This window comes from Fundulus heteroclitus, chromosome 12 (genome assembly GCF_011125445.2).
Source record: "Fundulus heteroclitus isolate FHET01 chromosome 12, MU-UCD_Fhet_4.1, whole genome shotgun sequence".
Classification (NCBI taxonomy): domain Eukaryota; kingdom Metazoa; phylum Chordata; class Actinopteri; order Cyprinodontiformes; family Fundulidae; genus Fundulus; species Fundulus heteroclitus.
In genome coordinates this window covers 13,240,606-13,258,892 of record NC_046372.1, presented here as the reverse complement: position 1 = coordinate 13,258,892, position 18,287 = coordinate 13,240,606, and the positions used below count along the sequence as shown (strand labels likewise).

Below are 18,287 nucleotides of genomic sequence, written 5' to 3'. Positions count from 1 at the left end.
ACCCAATCTGTATAATATGATTAAACTTGATTTTGTAAAGTGCCTTGAGACGACATGTTTCATGATTTGGCGCTATATAAATAAAATTTAATTTAATTGAATTGAATTAATACTAATATAAGACACATTTGTTCAATAATTTCAGCTCCCTCTAGTGGTTGGACATATAGCTGATAAATGTGAGAACATTAAAGGGCACCAAAGTTTTGCATGGAGGAATTAGGGTAAAATGCATTTGAATTAATTGCACAAAATTTTTACATGACTTCAAAAAAGAATTACTTCAAAACTAAAAAAACCCAAAAACTAACTGCAACTTTGTTGATTCAATTCCAGTATGTACCTCTTTGCTTTCATGTGCAAAAAGAGGTAAAAAGAACAAAATGCAGATTGTAGACTTTGACGCTTTAGCATTAAATTACAACTGGAAATGACATAACCGCACAAATAAAACACCACGAACACCAAACAATGGAAACCTATAAAAGAGTCACCAACTCACCAATGTCTTCGTGCCTCTGAGGCTCTCCTCTGAGAAGGAAACCTTCTGGTTTTTGACACCAATCTGCAGAGGATTCACTAGGCTGGTGTCACAGCTGACAGATCCTCCCTGCATGCGGAGAACATGATCATCAATAATATAGATATCAAACTCTGTTTCATGAAAACTACACTGGTCATAAAAAGAACAAAGAGATTATTGTATGGATTGTTATTTTGATGCAGATTATCATATTTCTAAATCGAATCAGATGTGGAATTGGACCACTCACAGCTTGCGTCTCCACGCTGGTTAAATATAGGAGCTGATTTCCACCTTTCGTTGACACTGGCAGACTTATAGTGAGATAAAGGAGGCTTATAGGAATGACTCCGGATGAGACCTTTAAACACATTTTTTTTAAACTTATTAAATCAAGAAAAACTATAAATGAGACAATGACACTTATGCATCTGGATTTAGTAACTGCACCTTGACTGTAAAATTATACTCTGGGCCGATGTCATCCAGAGTTTTCACCGTTGTTACAACTTGATTAGTTGAGTTTGCCACATAAAAGTTCATATTTGACTGCCTGTGACACAAAAGGAAAGAAAATTAAACAATTTCGAGCGTCCATTCTCCAGATTCATACTGCTATTAAACTGGGATAAGATTACAGACTTACCTGGATAAAGCAACCCCTGTCTCATATTGCACGGGAATGGATAAGCGCACGGTATTGTCAGCAGGTTTTTCCTCTTTTCCATCACTGTGCATATTCATAAACACATATTATTATCATTATTATCTCCTATGGAATTCATTTAAAGATTAATATTCAATTAAAAGGCTTTCCAGATCTTTGCACCTCTTGGCCTCAAATGTCACCTCTGCTTGGTTTTGCAGGTAATCAAAACTGTAATCAAATGTGATCTGAAATTTAACCTGTGAGGAAATAAAGGGGTGTTAATTATTGAGGTCTGAGAAATTAATACTGAAACCAAGATCAGTCTGAAAACTGTATTCTTATTTACCTCCTGGTCTTTCCTTAATACTGGATATCCCACCTGACAGGTTACCGTCTCTTTCAGCGTCGATGTGCATTTGACTCCGTCCGTCTGCAAATAAAGTTTAATTTTTTCAGCTTTGAGTTTTATTACAATGACTGTATTGTTTTGACACTGAATGCCCTTTAAATTCAGTATTATTAGAGTGTATGCAAAGCACATTTAATTTGTTTTGCTCTTATCAATACAATTATATCAACTAGTCTCTCGTTCGTGAATAAACTGAAATAGTGAAATCTAAAATACTCACAGGAAACACAGAGGAGTAGTAGAGGTTGCTGGAGAAGGTGGCCGAGACCTGTGTGTTGTATGCGTTCTCATTTTTATTCTTCACAACAACTTCGAATTTCAGTTCTCGGTTGTTGCTGCTGACCTGAATGGGATTTGAGCTGCAAGGAGAGAGCACGAGGAACTTTGCTGAGCATTAGTGCAAAATCTGAATGCAAATAACTTGAAAAGCAGCTTTTTTCCCCCTTTTACTGCACAAACATAACATAATCCCACTGAGGGAGTCATAACACCTAGGAACTGTGCATGCACCAAACATTCAGAACAAAAATAGAGGCAATGAACGCGCTTGAATCTTTAAAAGCTTTGACGAGCTCTCTCCGAAATAGTTCAATTCCTTTGATGTGAGATAATTAACTTAATATGAGTAAGCTCACAAGTCTGACTAAACAAATGTATGAGCTTTGATTTGTGCGGTTATTGGGCAGTTTAACATACAAATCTAAAACAAAGACAATAGGAAGGAATTAAAATGGCTATTATCCATTACAAAAGTCAATCACAGGTTATTTTTTTCTGTTTTACAGCAAGTTCTAACATAGGAAAGGCCTTTAAATAAATCCACCCATCTTCTGCTTGTCAGTGGAGGAAAAAAGCCATGCTATTTTTCTTCTTGTGGCACAGTTATCACCACCCCTGCTGTCAAAATGTTGTATAACCCCATTTCCTGCCAATCAGAAGACACTTGGTGTTAACTTAAACATTTTGCAAGGTTCCAACTCCCTAAATCGTCCAGAGTCCCGGGTCCTCTCTTCTGCTCTGTTCACGGCGCCTCACCCTACAGGTATTTAACAAGATTTAGCCCTCAGGTCTCAGATGGTTTTGACAAATGTTGTTGTTTTGCATCTGCAGACCTATTTCTGTGTTGTGTTGACCAGATTGTTTGGACCATTTTCCTGTTTAAAGACTTTGTGGCTACCACACACGCAGGGGTCCACCAGTTTTAATCCAAAAATGTCCTCTCATTCCTGACAGTCCAAACAAGGTCAGCGGGCCCACAGCATCACAGATCAGCCACCATACTTAACAATAAACACTAGGCTCTTTTTGACACATTCATTTGTTTTATGTGAAAGGCAAATTGAGAGTTTGTTGTGGAAAAACTTAATCTTACTCTCATCTCACCAAAGAGCACAGTTTCAGTTTAAGTCCCAGAAGCACCGAGAAAAAAGAAACAAGGAGCCAGGGAAGAAGATGCAATATTGGGATAATGTGCCCCTTGTCCAAGTTAACAGACGGCAGATGTAAATTTCCAGTCTGAGATGACGCCACAGCAACAAGAGTTTTACTCCAAAGCCTTTGTCCACATCTTTACTGGGCCTGGCAGTTAGCGTGAGGGGCGCTGCGTGTCGATACCACGCCAAGCCTTGTCACAATAACAACCGGTTCACACTTGTTGGTCTGTCAGGAAATTACAGTGATTGGAAGCTGACTTGCATCGGGGGAAGACGTCAACATGGTGTTTGAACACATGACTCATCATTTTAATCAGCACTTTGTCAGTAAACAGCGGCTTTGTCCATCATGTTGGAACACGGAACAATTATACATTGATCCTCACAAAACAATCTCCTAGTTATTACTTAAACCCTCAGTCCACTCACTGAGTCTGGTTAGGTATTATTTGATGTTACTCAGCTGGAGACACGTATGAGCCAACAACCAAATTACCAGCTGAATCACAACCAAACGCATCACAGGTCTATAAGGTCTAAAAGTTAGACGAGAATGCCCATAGAGAGCCACACCTTTAGACAATATAAGAGAAAATTTAAATGGGAACTTTTAAATGTGACATAAAAAACCTATAAAAGTATTTCACTGCGTTGGACAGCAATAAGCTGTTATTCTTACCTGGACCCCTTACTGTCCGTCTTTACACTCAGCACCAGATCGTTAACACACTCTTCATCAGAGCCACAGTCTTTGGTGAAAGGGATCTGAAAACATAGAGGACCGCTACATTAAGTAAGAGGCTGTGCTATAGTCTTAATTATTACATTATGGGTTGAAAAATGTGATTTTAAGAAACTTATTTTTGTCATCTCTTTTTTCTTTTGCTAAGTGAAACACAGAACTTGCCTGACTAAGAGACGCTAGGCAGCAATTGTTGCACATGTACATAGTTTCAAGTGTAGGTGTGCCTAAAGTTTACCTGATCCACAAACAAAATCAATTTACCGCGCAAGCGTTTCTCTTTTATTTCTTACTCACAAAGAATTCAAAGGCTTTGGGAGAGGTGTTGTTGAGGACCGGGTTCGCGTCTGGATTTTCTTGCTCAACTTCTGCTTTCAGACTGAGAGAGTTCACAAAGTCTGGCGTTTCCTGTTGGATACGTTAAAAAGAGCAATGCATGGCTAAATCTCCACAAATCAGACCAATAGAGACACGTTAGACTCAGGATGACGAGACAGTGAAGCCTACCTGAACGTAAACCTTTAGAGTTTCACACGAGGGCGAAGATGATATTTTTGTCTTCTTTTTCAGGTAGCGTTCATTATTTACTGCAAACAGTCCTCTTGAAGTCACCCGTGAATCCATCAAGTCAGCGTCCAGAGTCAATGCGTAAGTTACATCTGAAATAAAAAAACAGAAATTGAAAGGAAAGCAAATTTTACTGTTGGAAATCTGGAAATATTTGATTGTGTTTGACATTCAAGTATTGTGGCACTCTAAATCGTAGACATCATGGACAAGACGTTTCTGGGAATTGCTTATACTTTAAACGATGGCTTATTTCAAAAGTAACTAAGGTTGAAATAAAAACATAGAATAATCTCAGTAATCCAATAAAAAAAAAAACATTTAGCATGTCCTCTGGATGGGGTTTTTCTTTGTTGAAATGTTGCGTCTCCTGGATAGTGAAGAACATTGGTGTGAGAGAGGAGTAGAGGAAGCCATTTTCTGAATTAAAACAGGGGTTATGGCCTTCAGGTTGAATAGTCCCTGTTTGAACAGAGAAGACCAGAGGACCTACGCAGCTGCCTTCTTTGTAAAAAATAAAAGTGCTTCAATATTGTTTGGCTGGTTTGCAAAAACACAAACAATCAAGCAAATCAATAGTCTTTAATTCATATTTGTGCAAAAGACGTTTAGGTATACATGATATCAGTAATGATGTTTACTTGTATTGCTGTAATTGGATGCCTCAGTTAAAACAAAATTTTTACATATACTGTATATAAAAAAATTCCATCTGGCAATAAATCACAATAAACCTTTCAAATTTAAGCCCTATTGTCATTTCTGAACATATTCCTATTCATTAGCTGCCGGAATAAAAAACAATATAAAAAGCTGTCTTTAAAGTCAGACATTTGCATAACAAGTCAGATTTGAAGGCCCCAACTCTGCCCTCAAACTTCGGACTGATATCAGGGTCCTTATGGTGGCCCCTCCAAAAGACTGAACTTGTACTTAGAATCAAAAATAACTTTTATTGTTCCTCAGTCGGGAGATTTGGGTGTACTAGCAGCAACGTGAAAGGCAAATGGAAGCATGCAGGTTTACACAAAGATAAATAAAATATAAAAACCCAACATAAGAGCAAGAGAAAACAGTCATTGTCTTTTTATACAGAGTATGTAAATATCTCCATACTCTGTATATATATAAGTGGACCCATATGTCTCTTTAATGACGTGAAATTACTGAAATCTGATTTTATTTGTATTTTTACTTCTCTCCTTTTACTTAAGTATATTTTAAAGTATATGTTTCTTAGTTAGAACTTTTTTGGTGATTTATTTTATTTATATATTTTTTTGCTCTAGTTTCACCCCCAGATCTGTGGTGATGTTCGGATGCTGGTGCTGTCAGGATAAATGAAAAGATTACCACCAATTTACGTTGTTGAATGTAGATTTGAAGTGTTTTTATTGCCCTTCTAGGCATTTTTGAAATGCTTGTGCTCTCAGATTTTTCCACTGATGTTTGTATGCAGTTCTTCAGCCCAATGGCTCACACCTTTTCTCCTCTTTATACATTATAGCATATTTAATCCTAACTCTTCAATCTCAATTTAGTCTTCCTTATCTGGTACTGACACAGGGGATCTGTTTTTCTTCAGCATACTTCCAACCTGTGAATGCATGCCTTTTGATGCCCACATAGATTGAATATGACACCTAGACACAGTATTCACAATAACAAGAAGGCTAAAAGTAAAAACAAAAGCAGCACTGGCTGTTTTTGCACACTCTAGTCTTCAAAGATACTTTCAGGAATCTCGCTTACCGACGGGTCCCACAGGATTCTGGGGCCTGAATGAAGCACTGAAACAGATCTTTGCATCGAAACAGAAAAGCTTGCGTCCATTAATGTCACAGGCTTTGTTTAAAATGTTGATTTTATCCGGGTTGAAGGAGGCTGTGGCTGTAACCGTTGCCACCCCTCTGGACCTGGAATTAACAATAACATCAGTCACCTGCTGCCATATATTCACAGTAACCATGTTAATTTTTCCCACACAGTTCGTATATGTTGAACTCACCAGAGCTGGACAACTTTTCCATAAGCACCAATGGAGATGTCAGGAATGGTATCATCATTCAGGTCTTTGTTGCTATCTAGGGATCTTCCAAAATACTGAAGTTGAGGATCCAACTTGGAGCCTGGGATTCTCTGTGAAACAGTAAAAACAGTTGAACCCAAATGTAATCAAACCTCGAATTAGGATTGAAAATATTTTCAGTCAAACGCACTCAATAATACTGAATAACTGCAGAGCACCAAAAGTCAAACTTGTTTAGGAAAAAAAAGGGCAGGGGTACATGATCATCACACATTGACTTTTTGACATTTCTAAAGCCATAAAAATCTAAAATCCACATGAACGAACATTGCCAGGAGATACTAGTACCGCTTGACATTTGACAGTAACCTGTGGCGAACAGAACACTGTTTTGAGCCGGAAAGCAGACGCTCCATCCAGCCAGGAGAGGGCTGGAGCTGATGGAGCCACCAGAGCAGAAATGCAAGTTGGTTAGCCTTGTCTGACACATAAAGGCACCGTTTCCGACTCTAATTCTGAAGCTTCAGGTGTTGGAAGCTTATGAATCAAAACTGATTATGAATCTTTTCTAATTCTCCTTTTTTTTGTCCTTTGCAAACTTTCAGGGCTCAGGTGCTAATCCCTATAAAGCAATCTGTGTCACACCTGACTATATGAAAGCTGACTCATAAATAGATTATGATTGAGTGATTAAATTAGACCACCAGCCCTGTTCTTCAAACTTTAGAAAACATAGGAACACTAATGATAAACACATTTTAGATTTTAACATTTCAGTCCTGAAACGTCCCCCTTAGTAGTAAAATAGTCTGTTTACGTTTATTTACGTACATCCTTTAGTTTAATCAAATCCCCAGTAAATCTATTTTAGACTGATTGTTGATTAATCTATTTTTTATTGTCCATTAAAACAGTTTAACATAGCTTATCATTGTAATGGATACACAGATTCAGCACCAAAGACTTCTGTATGAACAGTCTACTCTTCATGCGTTTCTCATACACAACAGTTTTGCGTCTCGTACCTGAGAGAACTCTTTAGCTAGACCGTCCTTGTTGCCATTGTAGATGTAAATAACACCTTTCTCCTTGTCCTCCAGGGGGGCTCCAACTACAACATCTCTGTAACCGTCCAGGTCCAGGTCGGGGCCGACAGAGATGGACATCCCAAAACGTGCGTTCTCATTTCCAGCAGGACCGCTAAGGACTCCCTCCTCACTCAGTATTCCCTGCAGAGGAAGAGACAGAGGAAGTGTGACGCTGATGGACCGAGGAGCAGACCCAGTTTAATAAAACCGCCTAAAGAAAGAGGATATGTTTTCATCATTACCTTGGTGATAGAGAATAGGTAGACCTTGCCTTCTTCTCTCTTCTGCTCACTCATGTACATGGGAGCCCCAACCAGAAGCAGGTCTGTCACCCCATCATTGTCCACGTCCAGGGAGCAGAGCACGCTACCAAAGTATGACCCGATCTACGAGGACAAGTTCCAGCCGTTTAGCACTCATGCTGCAAAACCAATCCAGTTGTAGAAGAAAATGCAAATTTTCCACTGCATCTACTGGGTGAGTACATGGTCTAAAGTCAGCACCTGCTTCCCTCTTTCTTGATCCACAACGGTGGCTTGCTTCTGGGCGTTCACAGTGTAGACGATCACTTGTCCGGAGTGGTTGGAGCGAGGGGCTCCGGCTACAAAGTATTCTGTAGACCCGTCAGTCAGCGTGGTGAGAGCATAGCCTGTCCAGGAGCACAAGTATAACACATACATATATAAATATAAGCCCATTTCTTTCTCATCAAAAATCTCATTACTGTAACACACTTTAGGACAATAAAGATTCTTGATTCCTGCACCAACTCAACATCAGTCTCATCAGTCATTCAACGCCCATCCAAACACAGCTTCTGTTAAATGTGAAGGACTGCAGGAACACCGTCACATTGTACAGCGAATGTTCAGTTTTGGGAACACGGTTGAAAAGTGACTTAGCATACCCAGCAGTGAGCTGTGATTTCTATCTTGAAGCGTTGCCTCAAATGCAGAGAAAGGGAAAATTGTTGACTTAGATCCCTTCTGATGGACCACAGTCCCACTCCAGGCGTAAGCTCCCACCGCTCCCAGCATCATCACATCCTAGATGCGCAAAAAAAAAAAAACAGCAAACAGGTCATAACCGTCATTATGCTGCGCTTTATGGTTTTAGATAAACAAAATTTCCAAATAAAACACGACCGATGTGATTAAAAAGAACAAAAAACACAGACACTGAAAAAAACTGTTCTTGAATCTTCTCTTACAGGGATCCTGAGACTCTGTGACCAGATTATTTACCTTCATAAACACCTATTAACAGTTAATTATTTTGTTCTACTGCTGTAATATTTCTGCACCTGCTGTTTGGCGTAGTGCGCACTGAATCCGACCTGGGACATCTCCATCTGGAAATTATCGCCCCCTTTTCCAGTACCTTAGGGGAAAGGAGCATTATAGAGCAGACGTTAAAAACGGGGGATTGAATCAACAATGCACTTTCCACTTTCCACTAGAGAAGATGTAGAGCAAATGGGAAACAAAACAGGAATAATATTCACCCTCTATGTTGAAGATGCGGCTTCCTAAAGTCCCCGCGATGGTGGAAAGCGCTGCCTCTTCTGACACATTGAAGAAGAACCTCTCTGTGGGTAGACTGGCAATGGATTTGATTTCCTTGATAAGGTCTTTGGTATCTATGCTGTTTCTGATATAATAACCCAACACCTGTGGAAAAAAAAGAAAGAAATAGCCAACTTTGATGAATTAAAATAAGACGAGGCAGAGGGACACGACAGTAGAGACCATCAGTCCTCAGGTCCAGTCCTCGAGGTCCAGTACCCTGGAACCTTAAGATGCGTCCCTGATCCAACGGCTGAATTACCTCCTCGCTATGCAGTCAAGTTCTCCAGAGGTCCTGCTAATGAGCTGATTATTTGATTCACGTGTTGGATCGGAGACAAGGCAAGGCGAGCTTATTGAAATAGCACTTTTCAGTAACAAAACGATTCAAAGTGCTGACACATCTAAAAGTTCCAGGACACCGGACCTCAAGTAACGGAACTGATGATCCCTGGTATAAACTGTATAACAATATGCATGATTCTGATTGGGAAACAAACAGCACCATGATTGTCAAGCCTGGTAGAAATGTGTAAAATGCTGTAATCTAGTATCCTAACCCTTGTCCTTGGTTTTAAAACTTAATTTATGTTGCTGTGACTGTAGATATGGAGAGGTATAGGGTAGTAGCTATGTTCATTTAGTCATTTTCCAGTTAGTGAAGACTGTCACACTTTTGCCCTACATGAATGAAAGTTTCTCTTGTCTTGCCCATTTTTAAGACTGGCTAGGAGATACGGGGCTCTTGGTCATGTCATATTTATACCACCAAATGATGGATACAATCAAGTTCCTTAAGGTCACCTTCCCACAGGATATTTTTTTAAATCAGATTGGTAATGTGATTTTAGTGAAAAGGAAAAAAATCTATCAATGTGGGTCATTTTTCAAACTCAATAAATGCAATCAAATGTGTCCTACATTTCTTCTGCGTGAGTTAGGTCTGCTGCAATTAAATATTATTTTAAGTTTTGGCCGGGAAGCAAATCACTTTGAAGGCACTTAACGCATCCTGGGCTTCACAAAAACTCGCTTCTTATTTTTGGAATTTCAGAAAACCATCGGAAATTTGCGTGTGAGAAATTCTGAATTGCTATATTTGTAGAGCAGTTAATAATTGGTCTCATACCGCGATGCCAAATCGGGTGATGCCTTGCTTCTCGCACTCAGCGATGACTTGATCTCTTTGGTGCTGATCGTGAGACTCCCCATCAGTAACAACCACCAGGACTTTGGCAGCACCAGGTCGGCCGCCGTTGGTGGTAGCAAAACCTTGCTGCCTGAGGCGAGTTTAGAAACAGAGGACATTCTCACAGTAAAATGAAACTTCACAGGGGAGAAAAGTTTGCAAGCATTTTAAAAGAAAACTGCGAAAACTGGCAAACCAACCTGGCAAACTGGATTGCTTTGAAGGTATTGGTAGCTGTACCATATATCTGCTGTATACTGGATGCTGCAGCAATTATTTGCTGTTTGGTTTGGTATGAATTTAGTTTAAATTCGATCCTTGGGTCGACGCCATACTGAATGACACTTATCTGACAGGAAGTAAAAAGAAAATGGTATGAAAAGGAGCACTGGCGTTCAGTAATGAGCACAAAAGTAATTTTAACTCAATTGGTCAAGCTTCTTGTCTGAATGCGTCAGAGTCACCTGTGTACTTCGAGGCCCGATATCTAACGAGGGTATTAATTTGAGCAGGAAGTCTGTCATTGGTTCCCAGGGATAAATGCTGTTCGAGCCGTCCAAAACGATCACAATGTCCATCGGACCTCCGCATGCTGTAGATTAGAGGGAGTGTTGGTAAAACGGCATTCAAAAAGATTAGACATCCTAAAGAAGTTGTCTTTTTGCTAATCCTCAGCCCACGATTTAAGTTCTTCATACAGACACAAGTAAGAGTCTGAACCACAGCTGCATTGGTTAGTGCTCTATCACACGCTGAGGAGATGACCTTACTGTGCTCTTATTGCTGGAGAATATTGCATCAGTTTGAACTGCAATACAAGGAGTTTGTAATATTTACAGGCTCGTTTTTTTTAAGTTAACAATGTTAGGATATCTGCTGGCAATGCTTATTTCTTATATAAATGAGACTAACACTCCTGCATCAATTGATAGGAAGGTTGTTTTCAGAATTGCTTTTGGCAAACAGTGCTTTGAAAAAAAAAAAAACAATTTACCTCCTCTGGAATTTCTTGTAAAATTTCCTCAGTTAAGGTCAATGTTCATGACTGAACAATAAGAAAGAGGGGCAGAAATTGCATTGCATTGAATTTCATTTGCATTGCATTTTTCTTTAATAGCAACTCTTTTTCAAAAAGGTTTGCATCTAAGCTGAATCGTTTGGTGGGCCTGGTTACGGTAGGACTGAGATGAGTAAGAAATATAGTAAAATTCAAGCCAGCTGCAACTAAAACAACAAATGTGAATGAAGTACTTTCCGGGTGTTCGTTTCTGACATTAAAAAAGCAAAACTGTCAACTTAGCAAATGGAGATTTATCAAATATAGAGGTAACACGTTAAATAAAAAGACGTTGATTTATAATAAAATGAACAAACGTAAACGTTGCTTACTCTGAACAGCAGGAGAGAAGGCAGGTTGAGACTGAAAGAGGGCGTTGAGTTTCGAGCAAATCCCTGGATAAAAGTTCTGATCTCCGCACCGCTGACCCCAAAGAGGACCACACATCTGCAGCAGGGGACGACAGAAGAAGAAACAAGAGACTTGACTGATACATTTTCTTGGTTTTCCATAGCAGTTTATAGGCTCCGGTGCGATCCAGGGAATTAGATTAATGCGAAAAGCAAGGAAGGGGTCCAGTGGTGGCGCAGGGGTAGATCATGGGACCCATGTTCAGAGGCCCCGCCCTTGATGTGGCCTTCCTGAGTTTGACACCCATCCCCTTGGACCTTTACTGCATGTCTTCCCCCTCTCTCTCAACCCCTTTCCTGTCACTATGCTGTCAAATAAAGCCTGCTAGTGGGGAAAAAAAAGGTAACAGCCTATTTATGAAGCATATTTTCACAGATCACAAAGGCCTATCACAAAAGCTCAACTCAAAGCTAAAAGCCCACAAATGTCTTTAGCTGCTTTTGAAACTCATCCACAGAGTCCAAGTGCAGCAGGGAAAGAGGCGGAACGGTCCACAGTCTGGCTGCAACAGCTTGGAAGGATCTCTGAACAAGAAATGGAGATGCTCTTTCTAATTAGTGTCGTCATTGGCCGTTGGCTTGTAATATTTGAGAAGTGTGTCGAGCTGAGCTGGATGACGATTGGTGAGGCTGATGCTGGCCTCATTCCCTTTTACTCTCCTCAGCGCAGCAAGCTCAATAAAACTCCCTCTCCTGTAGTTGTGGGTGCGTAAATCTTCTATTTATTAAGCGAGTAGTTGTTTCCTTTTCCTGTTTAAGGTGGTCAAGACGTGTCTTTGTCTACTCACGACAACACACTTGAATGTGTTTCACCGGGATTTTAAATGACACTGTCAAGTTCAATTTCCATAAACAAAACTCTAAAAACTGCAGCATGCCTTTTTTTTTTATTCAGCTCTCCTGATTCAACAGATTGTGGAACAACAGTTCGCAGTAATTACCGTTGGAAGTCTCTGCCAGCTTTGCTTATCTAGAGACATAAACCGTTGCTCATTCTTCTTTGGAGAAACAGCTCAGGTTCAGTCAGAGAGCATAAACATTCATTTTCAGGTGTTGTCACAGATTCTTTCCAGGGCTTTGACTGGTCCACTCTGATGCATGAAAATGCATTGATCTAAAGCATTTATTGTAACTCTGGGTGTATGTTTATGGACATTATCCTATTGGCCAAAAGTCTGAAATATTTCACAGATAACCTGCTTACCTAGTTCCCTCCATTTTCCCATCACCTTCCCTATCCTTGCTGAGGAAAGGCGTTCAGTGCATGATGCTGCTACCTGATCAGTGACTTCAATTATCAGGATGCTTTCAACTTGTCTGACGACCTCAAAATCTTCACACTACAGTTTAGTCATTCACACCCTGACGGTGGTGAGCTATGTTAGTAGCTACAGCTGCTGACTGACAGAGGGGAGGCTGCCATACACCGGAGCAATCGGGCCCTGTGACCACCGCCAGCAGGCAACGTGGGTGAAGTGTCTTGCCCAAGGACACACCAACAGAGACAACCAGAGTGGGGGATTGAACCAGCAACCCACCAATTGCAGGACAAACTCCCTAACCTCTGCACCACTGTCGCCCCTGGTTGCCTTAAGGATGATGTGCAACGCTACCTTCCTGCCCCACATGGCGTTTTGCATGTAGCTAAAGAGTTCAGCATGAGCCTCATCGACTGGAGCCACTTCTCTTACATGTTTCCTGTGTGCCCTCCGTAGTCAAACAGCTGATGGGACTTTTTTGGCTTTGGTTCAAAAATTTAAAGCTTTTTCTTGTTCCTCAGCACTTAACCAAATTCCTCTTGGCTTCTTCAGTACGGGTGATTGGTCATGATATGGTAAACTTGCAATCGTAGCGTATTTTCCCCATTTTTTTTCGAGAATGAACCGAACAATTCTCTGTGAGATGCACAACACGTGTGCAAAAGCAGCAACAAAAACTTACCAAAACATCATTTCCAGTAGGGATGCGAGCAAGAGTCAAACCCAAGGACATGTTGTCGTTGACATTCAGAACATCCGGGATACTAACAAGACCTGAAGATAAAAAAAAAAAAAAAACATATTAGGAATAAGTCCAACGCTTGTGTGTTGTTTTATTTTACATTTCTTTAAAAGGAAACATCCAACGAAAGGTTATGGGTGTTTTAAGAGTACCATTTAAAATACAGGGCCAGAGTTTAGTAGAGAGGATAGAGGTTGAACGAAACGCTGGACTTTACCTTGAAGATTGAGCTTATTACAAGTGTTACTGGAACCTAAGACTGGACACTTGTAAACACCCCCCTTCCTGTTTCCGCTCCAAGGAGCACCAACCAGGAGCCTGCAGAAGGTAGGATTATTAATATTTCAGCCTTTGATAAACTTGTGCTGTTGGAGTTATGAGTGAATTTTAATTAAGAATGAACTTGTTTTGATAAAATCAAAATAAAAAAGATTTATGTCCAGGTGCACAAAAAATAGGGAAATAATCAGTTTGAAATAAGAGATTATTCAGCCCTCATATATTTTTAAGCAATCTGCCAATGCCAGATGTGGCTGAATTTGGGTGTCTCAACCTAAAACAGTGCCACTGCAGAAAGTCATCACTATGTGCTAATGTAGTTTGACACCTATTTTACTGAGGCATATGCTCATTTTTATTTATGCAGCATAAGAAAAAAAATTGTGTGAGATCAACACTATTTGTGCCTAAAGAAAATACTGTCTGGTGAGGAGGAGGAGGCTTGTATTAGGTGAGAATAACTACATGACAAATTAGTACGCCGTTCATTTGTATAACCTCGTTTGCAATCTGCTGCAGTGCTTTAAACTTAACTTGTTGATTTAGAAGGTACATTCTGAACAAGACTGCTCCAATATACAGTCAGATGTTCTTAAAGTTTTAGGAGGTCTCTTGGTCTTGTCAGGACCTGGGGTTCTTAATCAGGAAATAGTCGTCTCTATTTGCTTGATCACATTTACACCCGAGGTTGTGGTTGACGTCAGAAGCACCGTCGCATGACTCAAAGATAGGTGCAAAGTGCATGCATCTGGGGGACTTCATGAGCCTGTTGTGATGTTTGTCTGTAATCCACACTCTGGATCTAATGCAGAATTAAACTGAGCATTAAAGCAGAACGATTGCACTAAACATTTACCAAAAGAATTGGGGCAAATTGACATTTCTGTTTACCGCTAAACATGCGCGTGTGGCGGCAAGTTACTCATATCTTTCTTTTATTTTTTTTTATTTTTTTTTGCGATTAAGAAACAAGTTTGGGCAAGTTTGGTGCCCAAACAGAGGTTGTAAAAAGATACCTCTTTATAAGATATGACATTTTCAACATACCTAAGACCAAATGAAGAACAGGAAAAGTGAAACATGACTCTACAACAATTTACAACAGGAAATATTACTCATACTGGTGTGTTATATGAGGATCTAAGGTGGGAGGCTACAATCAAAGATAGCGGTTTTCCCTGAGTTATGCAACCAAGACACTTGTCCAGACAGTAGATTACTCAAGTAGGGTGACCGTAGAGACTGGTGGTGTAAATCCAGACCAGACTAAACATTTTTGTTACTGTTTAACTAAATGTTTTACTTGAGTAATATATATATACATATATATATATATATATATATATATATATATATATATATATATATAGATAGATAGATAGATAGATAGATAGATAGATAGATAGATAGATAGATAGATAGATAGATATAGATATAGCAGCAACATCACCAGGGCTGTAAATAAGTGTGTGGAACACTTAAACTGCAGGAAAATAATACATCTTTTAGGCCTAAAATACTGAGCAGGTCTTAGTTTAGTACATGTCAGATAAAATAAAAGTGACTCAAGGCAATAAAAAAAAAACACTTCTTCATGAGTGTCAAGACTTGTTTGTAGGCCGTTGAATGTCGAAAGACAACCAAAGTATGTGCTTCCTTCTGCAGGCAGCAACGGGCAAGCTGAGAAAAATTCGCCCTGACATGAAGCCGGGTAACACAACTGCATTGAAGAAGTTGGCTGAGGCTGTTTGAGCTCCTTCATGGTGATCTTTATGTAAAGTGGCTTCTTCATATTTATAAGTGTCACCATCTTTCTCAGCCGGTTGAACATGAACACGAGAAATCTGTGCTAGATTGGCCAAACCATGTGACAACTAAACACTTTTAAGACTTGACAGAAGCAATAAATAAACAAAAAGCAGTTTACACAGATGAAGTTCATGAGAAAGAGCCAACGCTCCTACCATTTGCCCTGAGCGTTTGTTGCTTGTTGAACTGTGTAGCCGAACTCTTCTGAAGCTGGGCCGCTGAAAATCGTTGCTCCTGAGGTGCCAACGTTGTACGACTGTGATTGGATGATCCTGTCGGCTGCTGGAGGAGAGAGAGGAGGTTGCATCGATGCATTTGTGATTCTTAGTTGTAATGCCTTGTGAAATTATTCATACCCTTTAAACCTTTATTGCGCATTTTATTAAGTTACAAAGACAAACCTTATGTGTTTTATCACATAAATAAAAAAAAGGTACATATACACCCCCAAATAAGTTTCAGTTGGCAGACCCACAGCTCGTGACATCTGTTGGTTGTGCTCTCCCCAAATCTGGCCTTTTTAGAAAAATGGCAAGAATAAATGTATTGCAGGAATAAAACTAGAAGCAGGGGAGACAACAATTCAATAGGTGCCCTGGTCAGGCGGGACCAAAGTTGAACTTTTTAACTTTACTTTAAATGGTGGAAAATGAGCACTGCTTATCATCCTGAGCACATCTTGATCCCTATTGTGCAACACGGTGGTGGGAACTTCCCAGGAAAGGTTGGCATGAGGATAGACGGAGCTAAATACGGTACAATCTTGGAAGAAAAACTATTGAAGGATGCAAAAGACTCGAGACTTCCTAGCAGCGTCTCACCCAAAACATACAGCCGACGCAACAACGAATGGTTTATATCAAAGCATTTTAGCTGTTACAATGGCCCAGTCCATCCATTCAGACTGAGCATGTATCTGTGTCTAAAGCCGGAAGAGAAATATCCTAAAAGGATTTTTAGAAAAGCATGAGGTTGTCCAATAGGTATTGAGTAAGTGGGAGCTGAGAGCAAAAATACATGCCAGCGCAGATTTTTTGTTTGTAAAATATTCTACAAACCATGTTTTATTTCCCATGCAGATCACAGCCACGCAAGTTATACTGTGAAGAAGTTTCAGGGGCAGAACAACTGCCACACCAATGTGGCAAGAATACTGTGCCACCCCAGTGAGTCTGAATCGCTTGCTTGATTCTCAGGCTTGACATGTAAAACCACCACTTCCTCCTCGATCAGGTGTGGGTGAATCTCACAGGATAACCAAAATGACACACAGTCTGCACAACTTGACTCATGGGGGTCAACTTATGAGATGCTGCGCACTGAACTATTTCAACACCACTTGTTGTCTGAGCGCTGTGAATTGCGTGGCTCTGAGCAAAGTTTCCTTACGGTCACATAATGGCAATAAAGATAACGCAAAAGAGCTTAAATTAGAACTGCAACAGAAGTGGTAGCTGTAACCGCACGTTTGTTTTCTCAGAATGACCACCTTCAAAGGCTCCCCACAACACACCCTCAGGTGGAAACAGGCTGGATTCTTCCTGGAATTTCAGCGCCACAGCAAGCCTATGCAGACAGAGCTCACCTATCAACCTGCACTCCCCAGGAATGTAGATACTGGACTCGAGAAAAAAAAAGAACCAGCAATCCTATCTCTGCCACGCCTGTTTTTACCTGCAGCAGACAGTAGTAGTCCTTTTTACGCAGACACCAGGACCTGTTAATGTGCCCGTTGTTTTTTTTTTTTTTGTTTAATTCAGGTGATAGAACCTGAATTTATAGCAAAAACACATCACCGCGGTTTATTAAGCAGTTGTAATTGATTTAAACGTAACTTGTGGGACTTATCGCCATGCAGCTCACACTACAAGTTGATCAACAGGAACTTGTAATCTTTAAAATGAGACATTCATGATCAATTAACGCATTTCACGCTGAGCGTTACGCAATACGATGCGAATGCCAATTAGAAGAAGAAGAAAAAAAACTGCTACCACCGACACTCCTGGAACCTGTTGTGCTTATTTATTTATTTATTTTTTTTAAGGTACAAATATCAAAGAAAGAGCCGCTTAATACTTACAGATAACTATTATAGCAAAGGCGATTCTCCTCCAGACGTGTTCCATCCTGATCATTGTTTCATGTGTTTATGGAGACCAAATGAATCCTCCGCGCCTGTCAAAAGGCTGGGCTCCGCAGCGACGATCACGCCCCGGATACGCATTTTCCTTATAAGGACTCGTGGTTTTTTTTTTTTTTTTTTTTTTTTTACACCTACAGATACAAACTTCTTACAGTTCAAAGGTCTGCCCGAGGGATGGGTTACTGAAGCAGGACTGAGCAAAGCATGTAGACTCAGACAGATCCGGCAGAAAGCTGTCAAACTCAAGATTAAGCGGAATATTTTACTGTAAATTAAAACTGTAGACACCCTGTCCACTGTAAATAGATAGATAGATAGATAGATAGATAGATAGATAGATAGATAGATAGATAGATAGATAGATAGATAGACAGTCAGACAGACAGACAGA

The 18,287-nt window shown here is 40.1% G+C and overlaps 1 protein-coding gene across 1 annotated transcript in view; it reads right to left on the bottom strand.

The window, feature by feature from the left end:
• Positions 1–17,981, bottom strand: part of LOC105928390 (integrin alpha-2) — a gene marked incomplete in the record, with an annotated part of 86,527 nt that extends 68,546 nt beyond the window's left edge. The window contains 6 exon segments of the mRNA XM_036143996.1: positions 10,737–10,786; positions 11,584–11,698; positions 13,603–13,694; positions 13,880–13,980; positions 15,906–16,032; positions 17,834–17,981. Of these exon segments, the coding sequence (XP_035999889.1) occupies positions 10,737–10,786; positions 11,584–11,698; positions 13,603–13,694; positions 13,880–13,980; positions 15,906–16,032; positions 17,834–17,888 (540 nt within the window).
• Between the last annotated feature and the right edge of the window lie 306 nt (positions 17,982–18,287).